The sequence below is a fragment of the Physeter macrocephalus genome, chromosome 11, assembly GCF_002837175.3.
Source record: "Physeter macrocephalus isolate SW-GA chromosome 11, ASM283717v5, whole genome shotgun sequence".
In the NCBI taxonomy this organism is placed as follows: Eukaryota; Metazoa; Chordata; class Mammalia; order Artiodactyla; family Physeteridae; genus Physeter; species Physeter macrocephalus.
The window spans coordinates 66,738,736-66,754,341 of NC_041224.1; the positions used below are offsets into that span (position 1 = coordinate 66,738,736).

A 15,606-nucleotide genomic window follows, 5' to 3' on the forward strand; every position below is an offset into this window, starting at 1 on the left:
GCAGAAGACTTCCCGACACCAGACGTGTTGAGCCACAGTCTGCCCTAAAGTCCAGACAGCCAGAACCACAAGAGGCTCCGAAGTTGGCAGTGTAAGAGAATAAGGCCCAGAGAGGGCAAGCAACTGGTGTGAGGTTGCACAGCAAGGCAATGGGTCTGCTGGATGGCCTGCGGTTGCTCTGTGAGGTTCCTGGGTGGTCAGCAGCCCTCTCCAGACCCTGAGGCCTGGTCTGAGGTCTGGGAAAAGAACTGAGGACATAGGGAACTTCCCTGGTGGTCCAGTGGTTAAGAATCCACCTTCCAATGCAGAGGATGTGGGTTTGATCCCTGGTCGGGGAAGTAAGATCCCACATGCCTCGGGGCAACTGAGCCCGCGAACCGCAACAAAGGTCCTGCGTGCCTCAACTAAGACCTGATGCAGCCAAAAATAAAAATAAATAAATAAATAAATATTAAAAAAAAAAAAAAAAAAAAAAAAGAACTGAGGACATGGGAGCTGGGCGGTGGGGGCAACCAAGCCTGTCTTCAAGGCCTATAGACCTCAAAGTTTGTACCAGTTAAAACCCTCCAGAGAGCCTACTCTTGTTCGAACACAGATTCTCAGGCTCCACATCAGCGTCTATGGTCTGGGTGGGGCCCAGGAATTTGAATGGTTGGCCACAGCATGTACACCTGTGCACATGACATGTGGAGGAACACGCAACCCATAGGCAGCCGTATGTACAATAAACTCCCCAGAAACCCTCAGGCACACAACATGCACAGGTACAGATACATACCTAAGGCACATATACACACACTGGCCCAGAAGCCACCACAGGCACATCCCAAACCATCCAAGCACGCATGGCATGAAGGCTGGAGGGAAGGATCCCTTTTACCTGGCCCATACCCCTGCTCATGCCCTCAGCCCTTTACCTCCAGCTGGTCTCTTCTGATCTCAGCCGCCTCCCCCTGGAAGACATAGATCTTCTTGTTCCGGACCAGGTGCAGTGGGGCCAGTGGCCCCTCTAGGGCAATGGTCACTTGTAGGGCAGCATCTGTGTGCACAGGCCCTGCCTCCACAGAGAAGGCCAGGGTATCACGGGCGCTGAGGCTGCCGTTGTGGCTGTAGAGAATGGCCCCATCCAGCAGGTCCTGCTGGGAGAAGGTTGTGACTGGCTGGCCTCCCCGGAGCAGCCGCCCCCAGCGTGGGCCGGCTGTGACATGGTAATGGACCTCATCTCCACTGCGGATGTCTAGGTTGGTGTCCAGGTGGAGCACAGCTGTGTCGATGGTGCCCTGGCCTCCTTGAGGGACCACAAGGCTGGAGCCGTTGGCCACACGGAGGTAGGGCTCCGAGGCCTGCACTTCGAGCAGCGCTGTGGCCTGGTGCTGCCCATCGGACACCTGCAGCTGGATCCAGCCGCGGTCGGCCCCCGAGTGCACGAACAGGACCCGCCTCTTCCTGAGGTCCTCCTGGGTGAAGCGGTAGATGGGCTGAGTGGGCTCATCTACAGCCACGATGCTGCCGAAGAGGAGGTCCTTGCGGGTCAGCACCAGCTGAGCATCAGCAAAGCCGGAGTCAGCATCGCTGAAGGCCATGTCGTCGGTGGTCAGCAGCCGCTGCCCACCGCGGGCCACGTGGAAGACGCGGCTGATGGTCTGCACAGGGGCGTGGTCATTCACGGGCTGGATGGCCACCCGGAAGACACCCCGTACCTCCTCCCAGGCCACGTCACCACTGCCCTCGCTCTGGCGGGTAGCCACAAAGGGAATGTCATCTTCCGTGGTCTCAGAGTCGTCATGCTGGTAGACCAGCCGGCCGTGCAGCAGGTCCTCATTGGTGAAGGATGTCACCACGGTGACACTGTCCTGTGCCCCCTGCCACACCAACCTGCCGTGGCGGGGCCGCTCCATGACCTCATAGAGGTAGCTGGCACTGTTGAGACTCTTGACAAAGAGGTGATCAGCGGAGAGGACGCCCTCGCCGCCCTCAGGCACCGAGAGGAGGACGTTGGTGAGGACAGGGGCGTCCGGATCACCACCGATGTGGATGGGGAAGGTGTAGAGTGGGGAGAAGTGTGGCGGGGCTGTGACCCGGAAACGGAAGGAGTCCTCGACTGCCTCTGAGGCACGTGCTGTGGCCCCATAAGTCAACCGGCCAGCCTGCAGGTCATCCTGGGTGAAGCTCTGGCCGTCCGACAGCCGCGTGCCCCGTAGCTGAAGATTACCCTTCCTGGGGGCCTCAACCACCTCATAGTGGAAGGTGGTGGGGTTCGGGCCTGCCTCCTCCAGGGTGGCTTCCAGGTGGGCTGTGGTGATGGCCTCCTGCTGGGCGTTCTGCGGGTGCAGAGGCTCCAGCCGCAGCAGCCACACCGTGGCTCTCTGGACTGTCACTGGGAAGGACAGATTGCTCAGGGTCTCCTGGCCCACCTGCACCTCCAGGGCCACGTTCTCCATGGTGTCCTCGGCGCGGTGCTGTGGGTCGGTGCTCAGGTACCTCACGCGGCCCTGCTCCACGTCCCGCTGGTGGAAGGCCCGTGTGGCCCGCCACTCGGTGCCCTCCGCCCCTCCCGCCCCCTGCTTCTGCAGCTCCCCAAACTGCAGGGCCCCGGTGAGTCGGAACAGCACACTCACATCCTGCCCCACAGCATTTGTCTCAACCGACAGGTTGGAGGGCAAGACAGGTGCAGTGGAGCCCTGGGCCAGGCGCAGCCCCGTGTTGTGGCGGACCTGAATGGCCGGCCGGACGGCCACCACCTTCAGTGTGACCGGGGGGCTGGCTTGCAGCCCGTCGCTGACCCGGAACGTCAGGTCCGGGGCGGGCCCGCCACGGTGGACGTACACTAGGCTGCCCGCATCCAGCTCCTGGCAGGAGAACTCGGTCGCTGGCTCCCCAGGCTGGTCTTGGCGCTCCACGGGGAGGCCGGCGGGGACACCAAGGAGCTGGAAGGTGAGGCCCTCGCAGGCGGAGTCTGGGTCATCGGCCTGGAAGACCTCCGGCCCCAGCAGCTTCTGAGTGTGTTCCAGGATCACCATGAGGCTGCCTTGCGGGAAGATGACGCGGGGCGGGTCGTTGACGGGGTTTATCTGAATGGGCAGGATATAAGTCTGGCCCCTCCGAAGGCAGGAGGGCACGGGCCCCCGGGCTGTCACCGACACCTCGAGCACCAGCCGGTCGGAGGTGTCCTCGGAGCCATCGTGGACGAAGCGGGCCTTGCGGTTCACCACGTCCAGGAGGGTGAACATTTTCCGTGCCCGGGCACCCGGGATGTCCAGCTCTAGCTCGCCGTGGCGGGCCCCGCGGCTCACGCTGAACAGCACCTGGGATTTGCGCAGCTCAGCCTCGCTCAGATCCAGCGTGGGCTGCACGTGCCGCCACTCCAGCCAGGCTGCGCCGCCCTCGGCCACCACCAGCGGGCGGACGGTCAGCAGCTGGGTGAAATTGGCAAAGATCGGAGGCAGCCCCGGTTCAGGGGCGCAGGGCTCAGGCAGCTCCATGGCCGGCCAAGCCTCGGGTGCCAGGGTGGAGAAAGCTTCGTACGGGCCATAGGCGTCCTCCTCGTACTCGTCTTCCTCCAGCCTGCAGCCGGCCGCCATGCTGCGAGTCAGCAAGGCCTCCCGGAGCCCCCATCTCTGACCATTGATGCTGAGATCCTCCAGGCAGCCCAGCAGGGAGACGTTGACAGCCAGGCCCAGGCGGTGTTCCTGGAGATGGCGAGAGCCCTCTGCATCCAGCCCCCCAAGGAGGAGACTGCCTCGTGGCTCTAGGTAGCTAAGGACCCCACGGTTGGAAGTACGTGTGGGGTACTGGTCCACGGAGATTTCCAGCCTGTGAGCGTCCATGTGGACACGGACCTCGTGGGGCTGCCCATCGGCCACAGGCACACTGTTGTGGAGCAATACGGTGCCCTGGCCCTTCTCCACCACAGCCCGCAGGTGGCCCTCAAATATGTCCACGTAGATGAAGTCCCCATGCCGGCCCCCTGCCTGGAAGGCCAGGGGCGCCTGCCAGCTCCGTGTGGTGAGTGTAAACTCCAGGGTGCCTTCATCCCGAGTGCCCCAGGCAGGGAAGGCAGCCAGTGAGTGGGGCCCAGAGAAGCCCATGGCCACGTCATCACCGGCAGAGAACTCCTCAGCACAGCCCTCAGGCACGTCTGGGGTCAGTGGCCGAAGGAGGCTGCGGCCATTGAGGGTGGCTGTGTGGAGGCAACCCCGCAGGGGTCGGCTGGCTCTGCTCAGGTAGGGCAGGCCAAGGCTCCCGGTGCCCCCCAGGAAGAGCCCATAGGGGACCTCCAGGGGGGCCTGTTGGACTTGGGCGGAGGCATTCAGGAGCCCATCGACTGACAACAAGGCCCAGCTGTCTGACACGGTCAGCCCCACAGTGTGGGGAATGGAGTCGCTCAGCAGTGTCTCTGCCAGGGTCTGCATCCTCACCTCCTCCTGGCCCAGGATAAATCTGACCTGAGGAGAGATGGGGGAATGGGGGATGGGGGAGGCACACTGAATCCATCGCTTCTGCAGTACAAGCATAACCGGTCCCCCACACTTGGGGTCCCCAGAGCAGAGGGCCTAGGACAAAGGCTTCTCACGCCACTCCTCTCCCTTTCCTGCCATTTCTTTACGCATCCCCCAAACACTCACCAAAGTGATCTCCGTGCCAGGCCTGGATGGGCTCAGGGGACCCCGATGTGAATCCGATGTGGTCCCTGCCCACACAGACCTGTCATACAGCAAGATGCTTTCCTAGAGATTCAGCCTAAATTCTTTTATGTCTCCCCTCTTTCCCTGGGTGAGAGGTGCTAGAAAAATCACCTTGGAATACAGAAGATTCTTCCCCTGGCATAATGGGCACCTGGGAATCCCCTGATGAGTCCCCCTAAGTAGAGCAAAACACCGTGGGGTCACTGAGGCTGCCAGGCTCACTGTTCAGAAATGGGGAGCCCAATCAGATGCTCTGTGTTTTGACCTGTCCAAGGGGAGGTCCTTGGGAAGAGAAGAGAGACATGGTTCTGTCCCCAGGACATTGACACCAGAGCCGGCTCTGGTGTGGTGTTCCCACAACCAGATGGTAAAATGGGTGGTGGCAGAGTATGGAAACTGACAGAGCAGAGCACTAAGAACGTATGGCCTTGGGAGTCCACGTATGGCGCACCTTTCTAGGGGTGTGGCATCAATATACCTGGCAGGGAGGAAGAGCATCAGTGCTAGGTTGTACCAGGCCATGTTCAACAGTGACACCTTGTGGCAGTGAGAAGCAATGGCAGCATCAGATGGACTGAAAGCAGCTGAGGGATTGAGAGGACCAGAGGCCTCTCTCCCCTGGGGTGTGGAAGCAGATGGCTCCCCCAAATTTGGACTAAGACCTCATGTTCTCAAACTCTTCATGGTTAGGGGGAAGCCTCAAGAGAGAGCCAGAAGACTCTTTGCTAATAAAGCTTGTGGTGACTTGAAGGATGAAACGGAAAACTGAGGAAGCTGTGGCAGTGTTGGTTGTTCCATCATCGACAGACCGTGGTGAATCAGGGTGATTGGTGCAATGCCAGAGGAGTGCACGCGGGGTGCTGGAACCCAGGAGAGGGGACCCAGTCCAGGTGAGGAAGGGATGCCCATGCTGAGACTTCAAGGAGAGGCTGGAGTTAGGCAGGTGCAGGGAACGAGTGAGGCTTGCACCAGGCAGAGGAAGTGTAGCGAGCAAAAGCCTGGCAGCAAGAGACCACAAGACGGCAGGGAACTGAAAGCAGCCAGGGTGGTCAGGACACAAAGGACCGGCTAGGGCTCGTGGTGAGAAGTGTGGCTAGAGAGCAGGAGGGCAGAGCTGGTTCATGAGGAAGTCACACATTCTGGGATGCTTCTGTCCATCTCACAGTGGGGAACGTGAGACCTCAAGGCGAAAGTGACTCCCACAAGGTCACACAGCCTGTTGGGGGCCACTCAAAGCTAGAGAAGGAGTCCAGCAGGGAGATGTCACTGACCTGCAGGCGTCCAGAGTGGAGCTGCAGGAGGAGGTAGTCAGCCGGGCCTGCCGCCAGGAGAAGCAGGGCTTCGGGCTGGGACGTAGAAAACTCCAGCTGTAGCTCTATGTCAGTCAGAGCCATGGCCACAGGCACCTCCAGGTGGTTCTCGCCGAAGAAGGAGGCTGTGTGATAGAGAGAGCTGTGGTGAAGCTTAGCCCCTTGCCTGGAGGACAGGTGCCGCAGGGTGGAAGGGGGGCTGCAGGGAGGGCGTGGTATATGCTGGTGCTCCCTCACGGTTCTCCTGTGTGGCGCTCTCCCACGGCCTCAGCTGGTCCCAGCACCTGCTTGGTCCTGGCACCAAAAGGCACGGCCTCACCTTGTGTCCAGCCCAGACCCTGGCTCTGAAGGAGGCCAGACCCAGCATTTCAAGCATCTCAGGTCTCTTCCTCAGAGGTTTCTGGGGCCAGAGGCCTCTCGCAGCTCTGGCTCTCTTCCCCTGGGCCCCAGATGAATCTCCATCCTGGGTCTGGCTCAAAGGGAAATGGTCACAACCCCCAGGAATGAAGCTCTAGGAGAACCACCTCTACCGAAACTGATCCCTGCTCAAATTCCTTCTCCTAAGTGCCCATATGGTGTAGCCCCTGGGTTGGCTGGGACCACAGCTGGGCTCTGGTGGTGGTAAGTCAGGCAACCCACCCATCCCTGCATCTCTCTCGGGCCATGCTCCCAGCTGTCTTTGGGGGTCTGGGGGGGTGGTGCAGCTTGTTGGCCTGAGTCCATCGAAGAGCAAAGGCTCTGAGGCTAGATGGAGACCACGTGCAGTGCCGGACCCAAAATGGGCCAAACTTCCTCCATCACCCTCTATTGCTTCCTGCTGCTTAGCTATTAAAGGTCCCTGGTGAGCGGTCAGATCCGGCCCCTTTATTTCCACCATGGCCAGGAAGCCAGGGAAGACAAGAGCTGAGTTCTTCAAGCTTCGGTCTGAGGCTGAAGACAAGGCCTGGGAGGGGATGACGGCCTGATGGGCAGGCCAGAGGGCCTCCCAAGACAGGAGGTCATATGTGGGGTTTCCCAGGGTCAGTGGTCCCTGTGTAGGGACACCTCGTCTTTTTAAGTTGTCACCCCCTCCAGGCAGTTTCCCCAAATTAGCCTCCCTTGGCCTCTAACCTGCTGCCACAATTTCTGGTCCAATCCTTTTGTGGAGATTAGTGCCAAATATAATGTTGACTCTCTCCACTTGACATCCAGGGCTGGGGAGACAGGAATGGGTTACAAAGATGATCCACCCCCCTTGGGCTTCTCTTAAATCCGGTGAGAGTGAGTAAAGGCTGATGGCCTTGATAAGGATGATCTGGCACCAGCCATATACATGCTGGTCCCCGGGCAGCCTGAGCCAGCTGACACGCACCTGAAGAAGTAGCATCAGTCACTGGAGGAGTCCCAGACTTGTATGTCCTAAGGGCAGCCAACACAGCCTGGAGGGATGGAGGGATGTCCAAGAAAGATAATGCTCTTCCCGCCGGGCTGAGCTGAAATCCCTTCTACTTATCCCCTCTTGCCAGCACTTGCTGGCAACACCAGAGCCTTGTTTGGGAAGCTAAAGGAATCAAAGGAGAACTGCAAAACCATCCAGGCGGACACAGCCCAGCAGGCCCAGGGCACCTCGGTGCCTGTGAGGGACAGACCAGGGAACTGGCAGCTGGCAGGCACCTACAGGGGTGCCTTATCTGCAAGATCATCGATCCTTAAGAACAAAACGCAGCACACTAAACTGAGGGCAGCCACAGCCAAAGAGTGGGGGCAGGTGGCCCCGTAGGATGGAGCCACCACCGTGGCACGTAGGAACTCAGAACAGCTGGCAAGAGCTGATTGTTACATTTTCAGGAATTTTGCAAGCCAGGTGATGTTGCCCAGTGAGAATATTTATACCACAGAAAGAGGCAAACACTACAAATCAGGGCTCCCTGTCTCCAGGAGAGCCTTTTGCTAAACATTTACCTGCCTACCACGCAGGAGTTGGGGCCCACTGTTTCCCCTGTATGGGAGTGAGCACAAGCCCTCACCCACACCCCCTTTTGCTAAAGGTGGATGTCAACCCGCCAGGGCACAGTCAAGCTGAGGAGCAGGCAGGAATTTAAGTAGCTGGCTGTCTCTAACCACTGAACCACCTGCCTCCAGCACCCTCCTAGCAGGAGAGAGTAGCAGCCTGTTAGGCCTGGTTCTCCATGCCAGAGTGGGAGGGTGACAGGAAGCAGAGGTTCTTTCCAGAGAGCTGGGGTCTGAATGGGCCCATTGAGGGGCTGAGCCCTGCTGTTTCCTGCAGGGCCAGGCGGGAAAGGACTCACACAAGCTGCCTTGTGCTGCTGGGAGCACACAGGCCAGGCAGCCCCCTCGCCCCAACGGAGGCCTCTGAGGCCTTGCTGGCCAGGATTTTGGAAACTCTGACAGTGCCATTCCCCCCACCTCCTGGTCTCCTGCTGCCTCTCTTACTGTCTCTGATGGGCTGCAGTTGTAAGAACCCAGAGTCCCTGTTCTGGGCTGGGGGCAGGGCGACAGCTGGAGAGGGGCTTCGAATGGAGAGGGGATGCAGGATAAAGAAGTCATGAGCTTGGAGTCAATCCCAGAGGGCTTCCTGGGGGAGGTGAGGGTTGTGTAGAGGAGCAGAGAGGGAGGGAAATGGGCAGTCTCAGAGGGAAGCAAGGCCGAGAGACTGGCAGGGATATACAGGTTCTGGAAATGTTGAAGACAGAGGAGTAGAGAGAAAAGAAGCATGGGCCACACCAGGCTCAGCAGCCTGAGAGGGGTGCCAGGGCAGTGGGGGGAGGAGAGGAGGCATCATTACTGCCTGGAGAACTGTCCTTGACTCTCCTGGGCCAAGAAGACCCACGATTCATCAAAACACCAGTTCAGGCCTGCAGCAGCTCTGTGGGCTGCCCTCTGGGCCAGAAGAAGGGGCCCAACTCAGGCCTCAGTGTCACCATTCTGTAAAATGGGCACTCCTTCCCACTCTTTCCTCCTCCTGTCTGTGGGGATTAGTCCTGGAGGTCCCTTTCTGGTCTGGGTCTGCTCTCAAATGTGAGTGTGCAGAGGGTTAATGGTGTGGGCTGCTTGGGTGGCTCCAGGCCTTTGGCATGGGGGGAGCAGGATGCCCCAAAGGGTCTGGGGGACAAGTAGGAGGGGCAGGACGAGTGCCACAGGTATGGGTTTCTCTGCCTGGAAGAGGATACACAGGTGAATGTCCAGGGGGGTGTAGATGTGTACTCGCATGTGTGTGCAAGTGTGTGGGTGGCTGCTGGGAGTGTATTTTGGGTTTGCGTAAGGCTGTGTGTTTGTGCGTGTGTATGCGTGTGGGCTGGGAGCCGCCAGGACAGAGCAGTGATTGTGCCCGGGCCTTTCCTGCCCCTCGGTGCCCGCCCGCCATGACTTTGGCTGCGCCTGGCTCCATGAAAGGGGCAGTGTGTTCCTGGAGGGTTGCTGCCCCTCCCGCCCGGCACCCATCCACCCGAGAGGTTTGCTGAAGGTGGAGAATCCCACGGCTTCCCACCCTTCCTGCCCACGAACAGGGCGCTGCTGTCTGGGCCCAGGGTGGGCGCTCCATCCCTCTTCCTGAGAGGAGGGCTGGGGGCACAGAAAGAGTCTGTATCCGTCCCCACTGCGGCCCTTTCTCACACAGGGGGATGAAGCCTAGGCCAAGGTCCCCCAACAAGCCACCCTCTGGCACAGCATGGGTTATGCTGGCATCTCCTGGCTCTCCCTGGACCACTCCTAGGATGTTTGTGAATGGCGAGCTGGTCCCTGTACCTGGGGGACCCCAAACATGAGGCTTCCTTCCATCATGGTGCTCAATCCTCTGCCTACCAGCAGGATTTTGGCCTCTCAGTCTCTCTCAGGCTCCCCACTCCCTCCCAGGCTGGCCAGGGGCAGGGTCTCAAGCATGAGTGCCTTTCCAGTCTTGGGGTTGCTGCAGACCCTGCTCCTTCTGGGTCCTCAGAACCCCTGGGGCTGGCCAGTCTGTCTCTCTCCCCGTCTCCGTCCCACATCTCCCTTGTCTCTGCCTCTGCTTTTCCTCTTCTCTCCCTCTCTTGGTCTTTGGCCCCCCTCTTCCTTCTGTCCCATCCCGGCTGTAACTGGGAGTATCACCCTTGCCCCAGAACAGTCCAGAGAGCCAGACTTGCCTCCCCAGCCCTGGGACCCTCACTCCTCAGTGATGGGTTCCACAACATCAGAGTTCTCCGTGGCCCTTGCCTGCAGTAGGGTACTTGGCTTCCACTTACCAGACAGACAAACTGAGTCTCCAGGGGAGAAGCAATCTGACAGAGAGAAGCAGAAAGCCTGCAGCTCCTGGCCTTGCCACCTGTTGGAGCCCTGCCTGCCTGGGCACCCCACCCACCCCAGGCAGTCAATCTCTGTGTGCTCCCTCCCACCACATTCCCGGTTGCCTGGGAGCAGCCAGGAGGCCCCAGAGCTGGCATGCGTCATGGGCAGCAGCAGCATTCCTGGGTGTCTGCTGCTGCCTGACTTTATAAGGGAGAAAGTTTGGGAGCCCAGGGCTGCCGGCAGGATGGCCGGTGGAAAGGGCCCGGCCCGACAGCCAAGGGTGGGTGATGGGGGACCTGGACATGAGGATGTGGGGAAGGTACATCCAGTGGTACCGAGGCGGAGCAGGAGGTGAGAGACGGATGGGGAGAGACTTGGGAACCATTATTCATTCATTCATTCATTCATTCACGCACAAACATAAGAATGTAGCGACGCGGATGGAAGAGGAGAACTAACCTGGGAGATACGGAAAGCCTGAGGAAGACAGTAAAAGTGAGAATGAGAAATAAAGACCCCCTCCTCCACAAAGACTGAACTCAGGGATCCAGACGGAGGCCTGAGGAAGGAGATGGGGGAGGAAAAACCAAGAGAGACAGAAGAGGCAGGATGTTGGCAGTGAGCCTGCTGCTGTGCACAGGATCGAGGAGAGTGAGGAGGGGGCACCCCACCAGCCAGCTGCGGAGGGAGGGGGCAAAGCTGGGCTTTTCCACCGTAGCCTCTTGGGGTTTGGCACCAGGGGTGACAGATCCTGGTTCCAGATCCCGGCCCTGGGTAGGCAGCGGTGAGGCTGGGACACCCCCCCTGAGGGAGTCTGACGGGGGGGCTGCGGGGTGGGATGTTCCAGGAGGGCCAAGGCAGGGATGAAGGGCTCTCTGTCTCCCCTCGTGTGTGTGCGTGTGCGTGCGTGTGTGTGTGTGTGTGTGTGTGTGAGTGGCCCACCTGCGGGCTGAATGCCGGCCCTGTGTGAGAGCAGGGATGGGCCTGGGGCTCTGCCCCCGTCACCCAGGCCCTCTGGACCTCAGGCCTGATCCCCTCTTCTCATGCCTCCAAGGGACTTGCTTTTTCTTTACCAGCACTCTGCCACCAAGCCAGGGGACCTCTGAGGAGGGTGGGGTGGATAGTTGCCTCTGATTTAGAACCAGAGCTTCAGCTCCCAGACTGCCGGTGAGGCTGATGCCCCCTACACGGCTCCCGCCCATTTCAGGGCTGGGAAAGCAAATATTCTGAGATGAGAGCTCAGCCCCACAGAGCACTGCAGACTCCTGAACGGCCACAGTGGGCTGCGTGTGGGCCTGAGTGTGAATGAGTGCAGGGCAGCGCCACGCGTCACAGCGGGTCGAGGTGAGCATGGGCAGGTGAGGATCCGGTGCGGTGGGCCCAGTGTGGCTCTGGGTACTGGACCATGACTCCCTGGCCACGCCTGCCTCCCTGGGCTCTGGGGCAAGGGAGGAGCGGTCACTGCATCTATTCAGGTGTCTGCCCCTCCCTCAGCGTGTTCCATAGCCCCACAAGGTACTCAACCCTCCCAAACCAAGCTATGACCTTCCACCAAGCCTGTTACCACTGAAAGTAACGGGGAAAAGTTATGGGGATGACTTCAGGTCAGACCAAAGGGGCAGCATAACCTGCCCTTGGTGGTGACACAGGGGTCATAGAGCCAAGGCTAGATGGCTCACTACCTGCCAGGGCTGGCTGCCTGAGAGAGGCTTACACACCTGCAGACCCACTGTGCTCACTGCGCTGGCTCTCCTACCCACTGATTCCAGACCGGGGAATAACCCGGAGGCCTACCGACCACCGGCTCCTCTCCTGCCCTGTGAGCCACAGCCATAGGAACAACGGTAGGTTAGTTCAGAATCACAGGGGACTTAAAGAAGCAGCCTTCCTCTTGGGAGACAAAAGCTGTCTCAATAGAGAGCAGGAACGCCAGGCCCTGTCTGACCACCTCCCCGTCTCAACACGACGAAGACCTCGCTGGGGTCAAGATGGCCCCATCCCTCCTCACTCCAAGAACTCTTGAGCCCTGAGACTCATTCTCGGGGTACTTGACCTCTTTGGTTGCCTTTCTGGCTCCTTGCAAGGCCAAGGAGGCCAGGGCAGGACAACAGTTTCCTTAGCTATTGGCTGAGCCCAGACTCTGGTCACTGGTCTCAGCTACTGGCCCTCTAACCAAGCATCCGGAGGCCACCCATGCTGAGTGGCATACACTGGGGAACATTTCCAATTCAGGGATCCCCTCTGGAAGGTGAGTACCCCTGGAGAGGAAGCAGGGAACGGGTGGGGTGGGAGATGCTGAGCTTGGTCCACAGACATCGACAGGGGCAGGGTTGGTGCCCTGGGATCCCAGCCACATATTCCAACCCTGGGGCCACGTGGGGCACACAGGAAGTGGGAGGGAAAATGAGAGGTTTTGCTGGAAGAAGCAGCCCAGAGAACACCCAGGCTGGAGGGCAGGGGCGTGGAGGAAGCAGGGCCCTCAATGGAGTCTTTGTGGAGGCCCTGCTATTTCCCAGGGTGGGGCTGCTGTGGCATGGAGCAATTCCGAGCGGCTTTTCCTTGCCTTATAATTTTCCTCCTTATAGGGCAGCTGAGTGGATTTCTATGCCCTTTTCCGCACCCCGTTCCTTCCAGCTTTCTTGGCCCCAGAAGCAAGGGGGGATCCTCATCTCAGTAGGCCCAGGCTGAGGTAGGGGTCCTGGCAGGGAAGAAGCAGAGTGAAAGACCCTCGCCTGGCATGGGTCTGCATTCCCACACTGCAACAGGGGCCTTGGGAAGCTGCTCCCATTTTACTGGTGAGGAAACTGAGGGTCAAAGACAGCAGTCATCTGTGTTAGGGCCTAAAGATGAGCAGCTGCAAGCTGGGATTCGAGCCCCTGTGCGTGTTGCTCCAGAGCTGAGTGCTGTGGGTTCAGGGAGGGGTGTGTGCACACAGAAGCAGGGAGGGTGGGGGGGAGGGGTTGGTTGCTGCCTGTGAATCGGAAGTGGAGCATCTGTGGCTGGCCCCAGTGGGAGGAGGGTGTGAGAGCTGGCCTCCTGCCTGGGAAGACACACTTTTTTCCCTTCCCTTCCGGTCCTCGGTCCTCAGTCCTCAGGGACTCCCTCTCTCAGGGTCGGGGGGAGGGGGGGTGGAGGTGGGAGGGAGTGAGGAAGGGAGGGGAAAGCATCTGCTTTCGATGGGTGGTTTGGCAGCTGGCCTTTCCCAGTGTGGCTGGATGGGGTCTGGTCTGGGGCCGGCCAGATCAGGGAGGGACCTTCTTCAAGGCTGGCTGCAGATGGCACATTCCAGAAACCAGTGACAGTGCTACCCATGCCCACGGGGATCTTGGAGGTGAGAGATGAGGGTGGAGAGGCAGGGGGTGTGGGCTCTGCCCAGGGTGAGAAGCCTGCTCTCTGATGGGCCAGCCCCTCTCTTGGGCAGAAGCCAGAGGTGGGACGCCTGTTGCTCATCTCCAAGTCTCCCCATCACTCTGGGATGAGAAACCGCTAAGGGCAGGGCTGCTGGGGAGATGTCTCAGGGCTTCCCCCAGCCTGGCAGGCTGGCCTTGGAGACAGTGAGTGTGCGAGCTGGGATGGGGCATAGTGGAAGCAATGACTGTGGGTTTGGACAGAAGCCTGGACGAATTTGGCACAGATTGTGCTCAACAGGCTGTGTGCCTTGGAGAAGCCACAGCCGTCTGTGCCTCAGTTCCCCCATCTGAAATATAGGAAAGAGGGGTGGGATGACCCCACAGACAGAAGTCCCACATCCAGGAGACTGGGGGAAGCAGAGGCTTGGGTCAGGGATCATCCCCCCAACACACACACACACACGCACACACACGCGTGCGCGCACGCGCGCGCGCACACACACACACGCACACACACGCGCACACACACACACCCCCCTGGCCCCTGGCCAGCCCAGCCCAGCAGGAAGGGGCTGGTGGGGAGGTGTGATCACTACAGTGGGTACAGCACAGCCACCTCTGGGCTGAGGGGCCACGGGCCTGGCTAGACTGGAGGCTCTTGAGGACAGGACCCAGGGCCTGTAACTCGGGGCCAGCGCATCTGCCATCCAGGAGGCCCGTACACATGTACCAACAGATGAAACATGAGCACCTAAGGGAATGCAAGGATCAAATGGTGGTGACATTTGCCCCATAGGAGGGATTTTCTAACAGCATTGCTGTCTGACAGCAGCCAGGCAGAGAAGCAAGCTCCTGGCACCGGTGCTGTGCCAGCAGAAGTGTGTGGCCTAGGAAACCACAGTGTCCTTGCTGGTGGCCTCTGTGCTAACCAGGTTCTGCCAGAGATCCCCAGACTGAGACCCCCCGGCCCCCGCTCCACTGCTGGGCAGGCCTGACTCCTCTTGGAATAGTTCCTTGCCTAGTACCCCCATCTGACAACTCCGCAGACCCCTTCAGTCCGTCAGCACCCACTGAGCTGTGCCCCACCTCTGCCACCCTCTCTCCGGCCCACCCCTTCTCCCCTGACCTCAGGCACTGCCTCTTTGCTGTCGTACCCATATCTCTGTCTCAAGCACCAAGTCTCCAGGGCTCTGGGCCTGCCTGCCGATGCCCCCTAGACGTCTACACCAGGAACATCTATAGGAACCCCCAAACCCAAGCCCACCCGCTCAAGGCAGACTCAGTATCATGTCCCCTCCAACCTGCTCACCACCCAGTGAAGGCCCCACACGCACCCACCGCTGGGTGGAAATCTGAAAGTTGCTCCGACCCTCTCCCTCTTCCTGACCATGAATGAATGTTCCCTTCATTCAGCTCCATTACTTGTCCTTCAAGTCTGTCTCCCCCTCTTGCTTCTCTGTGCCATCCCACAAGACACATGGTCACCATCCCTTGCTGCCTCCCTTTGCTAACTGCAGCCACAGTTAACCTAAACTGAGGTGCTCCATCCTCCTCCCTTGCCTGGATGCCTTCGAGGGCTCCCCAGTGCCCCACCATCAAGCCCCAGCCCTCTGGTGTGGCACTGAAGGTGCTGGGTGACCTTGCCCCTGCCCCGCCAGGCTTTCCTGTTCACTCCTTTGAACACCCCACGTGCCAGCCTCACCAGACCTTGGGCTGTTTTCCATCCACACCTAACGGGTCCCCGTTCTGGCCTTCGCTCAGGCTGGGCCTTTTGCCCAGCAAGCTCTTCTCTCCTTTTTGCCTGTGAAATGCCCTCATGCCCCTTCAGGGAAGAAGTCCTCCCCCACCCTTCCCCATAGCTCCTTCTCTGCATTTGGGGTGCAAAGAGACTCAACCGTGGCTTGGGGAGTTGTGTGACTGTCACCTCTCTCTGTTAACACTGTGAGCCTCAAAGGGACAAGACTGGTGACGGGAGATGGCAAGATAGGAGGGAGGGGCCCA

The 15,606-nt window shown here is 59.6% G+C and overlaps 1 protein-coding gene across 1 annotated transcript in view; it reads right to left on the bottom strand.

Annotated features, from left to right (window-relative positions):
- Positions 1 to 15,606, bottom strand: part of CSPG4 (chondroitin sulfate proteoglycan 4) — a 35,886-nt gene that overhangs the window by 10,679 nt on the left and 9,601 nt on the right. The window contains exons 2-3 of the mRNA XM_007118683.4: positions 5,957 to 6,120; positions 918 to 4,445 (exon numbers count right to left, since the gene is read on the bottom strand). Coding sequence (XP_007118745.2) covers positions 918 to 4,445; positions 5,957 to 6,120 — 3,692 coding nt within the window. The remainder of the gene's footprint in view (positions 1 to 917; positions 4,446 to 5,956; positions 6,121 to 15,606) is intronic.